Source organism: Nicotiana sylvestris, chromosome 6, assembly GCF_000393655.2.
Source record: "Nicotiana sylvestris chromosome 6, ASM39365v2, whole genome shotgun sequence".
Taxonomy (NCBI): Eukaryota; Viridiplantae; Streptophyta; class Magnoliopsida; order Solanales; family Solanaceae; genus Nicotiana; species Nicotiana sylvestris.
In genome coordinates, this window is record NC_091062.1 from 161697098 (window position 1) to 161699852 (window position 2755).

The 2755-nt window shown below is 40.7% G+C and overlaps 1 protein-coding gene across 1 annotated transcript; it reads right to left on the reverse strand.

The window, feature by feature from the left end:
• Window positions 1-1462: 1462 nt before the first annotated feature.
• On the reverse strand, window positions 1463-2359 carry LOC138871580 (uncharacterized). The gene is made up of 2 exons (XM_070149465.1): window positions 2230-2359; window positions 1463-1920 (listed from the first exon to the last, which is right to left on the reverse strand). Exons 1-2 carry the CDS (start codon window positions 2357-2359, stop codon window positions 1463-1465), a joined length of 588 nt encoding a protein of 195 aa, XP_070005566.1.
• Between the last annotated feature and the right edge of the window lie 396 nt (window positions 2360-2755).

Sequence of the window (2755 nt, forward strand, 5' to 3'; positions counted from 1 at the left end):
AATGGGTTCGAAATTACAGCTTTTGAAATCAGATCTTTTATAAAACCATAACCTTTGCCCCAGTTTCTTTGCCTGGGGACTTTTGAATTGTATTTTGATGGGACCGAACCATGAGACTGCCTATGTATCCTTAAAAGGAATCAGGTCGAACTTAGTTCATGACATAGGAATTGCTTTGTTTTTTGTTACTTGTCTTTTCTTTTTCTTTCTCTTTTTTTCTTATTTTCCCTTTCTCTTTTTTTTCTCGCTTTTCTCTTTCTTTTGCTTTACTTACTTTTTCAATTTCTTTCTCTTTTTTCTTTTCCTTTTTTTCTTCTTTATTTACCCTTTGTGTCCGTGTTTCTAAACTTTGCTACTGATTCCAAAAGAGGGGTATGAAAGAAAATAAATAAGGCTCAAAGGGGTAACAAAGGATAAAGTGTTTAGATAGTAGAATAAAATGCCTTCGTCATTCCTATCTTCAAAACATGCCAAGTACAAACAACAATTAGACAAACCAAAGAAATCATACATAATATCTTTTCACCGCATCAGAATTGATAACCATACCTTCATATTTGCCTTCTATATCTGTTAAATACAAAGCATCATTGGACAACACTCTCGTTACAATGAACGACCCCTGCCAATTTGGGGCGAACTTTCCTTTCGCTTCAGCCTGACGTGGAAGGATGCATTTCAATACTTGCTGGCCCACATCAAATTTCTGGGGACGCACCTTCTTGTTGTATACTCTTGCCATTCTCTTTTGATACAACTGGCCATGACTCACTACTGCCAGTCTTTTCTCGTCAATCAAACTTAATTACCCCAAACGGGTTTTTACCCACTCATCATCATCAATTTCGGCTTCAGCAACAATCCGAAGAGATAGAATTTCAACTTCTGTGGGTATCACTGCTTCAGTACCATATACCAACAAATAAGGAGTTGCACCTACTGAAGTGCGAACAGTAGTGCGATAACCCAACAAAGCAAAGGGCAGCTTTTCATGCCATTGCATGGAACCTTGCACCATTTTTCAAAGTATCTTCTTTATGTTCTTGTTGGCCACCTCAACAACTCCATTTTCCTTGGGGCGATACGGAGTGGAATTTCAATGCATGATCTTAAAATGTTGACATACCTCTTTCATCAAATGACTGTTAAGGTTAGTGCCATTGTCCGTGATGATTACCTTGGGGATTCCGAATAGACAAATGATGTTTGAATGAACAAAGTCAACCACTACCTTCTTGGTCACAGATTTGAAAGTCATAGCTTCAACCCACTTAGTGAAATAATCGATGGCCACCGGGATGAACCTGTGCCCATTTGATGCCGCTGGCTCAATTGGTACAATGACATCCATGCCCCAAGCAACAAAAGGCCATGGTGCTGATATTGTATGAAACTCAGATGGCGGAGAAAGGATCAAGTCTCCGTGTACCTAGCATTGATGACACTTGTGCACAAAGTTGATTCAATCTCGTTCCATGGTGAGCCAATAATACCCTGCTCGAAGAATCTTTTTTGCCAGAACATACCCACTCATATATGGCCCGCAAACTCCAGAATGTACTTCGTTCATAATAGTCGTGGCTTTCTTAGCATCTATGCACCTCAATAGCCCAAGATCTAGAGTTCTTTTGTATAAAATTCCCCCACTCAAGAAAAATCCACTAGCCAAATGTCGAATTGTTCTCTTTTGATCACCTGTGGCTTGTACCGGATATACCCTCATCCTGATGTATTCCCTGATATCATGGAACCAGGGTTCACCATCAGGTTCTTCCTCAACCACATTACAGTAGGCATGCTGATCACTAACTTGAATATGTAGAGGATTGACATAAGCTTTGTCCGGATGGTGCAACATTGATGCCAAGGTAGCCAAAGCATCATCAACCTCATTATGGATCCTTAGAATATGCCTAAATTCTATTGATCAAAACCATTGACAAAGACCATGCAAACATTGTCGATACAGTATGAGCTTTAAATCTCGAGCCTCCCATTCTCCTTGAATCTAGTGCACCAAAAGATCCAAGTCTCCCAAGACAAAGACTTCCTGAACTCACATATCTAACCTCAATCCCAAAATGCATGCCTCGTACTCAACCATGTTATTGGTACAAAAGAAATGAAGCTGAGCCATAACAGGTTAGTGATGCCCTATTTTAGAAATAAGCACGGCCCCTATTCCGACACCTTTCATGTTAGTGGCTCCATCAAAGAAAAGTTTCCAACCTGGTTTTTCAACCTGCTCTACCTCGTCAATATGCATCACCTCTTCATCGGGAAAATAAGTTCTCAATGGTTCATACTCTTCATCCACCGGATTCTCATCCAAATGATCAGCTAATGTTTGGGCTTTCATCGCGGTTCGAGTCACATAGATAATGTCAAATTTTGTGCCACCCAAGTCAGGGCGCAACATGTCCTTTCAAGGGGAGTATACTTAACCTCATAGGATGTGAACTTCTTGCTGAGATAATATATGGCTTTTTCCTTCCTGCCAGTGATATCATGTTGACCCAATACACAACCGAACGAATTATCCAGGACTGTCAAATAGAGAATTAAAGGCCTCCCGGGTTCCGGCTGGACCAACACAAGTGGGTTTGACAAATACCCTTTGATCTTATCAAATGCCTCCTGGCATTCATCAGTCCATTGACTGCAGCATCCTTCTTCAGCAACTTAAAGATGTGCTCGCATGTTGTTGTGAGTTGAGCGATAAACCTACGGATGTAGTTTAAACACCCGAGCAGAC

Excerpts from the sequence above, each read along its gene's own strand:
- LOC138871580 (XM_070149465.1), bottom strand. The coding sequence starts at position 2,359 with ATGAAAGCCCAAACATTAGCTGATCATTTGGATGAGAATCCGGTGGAT. Across the intron at positions 1,921-2,229 it reads AGAGCAGGTTGAAAAACCAG|AATTTAGGCATATTCTAAGG; the intron begins GTTGGAAACTTT and ends TTTGATCAATAG.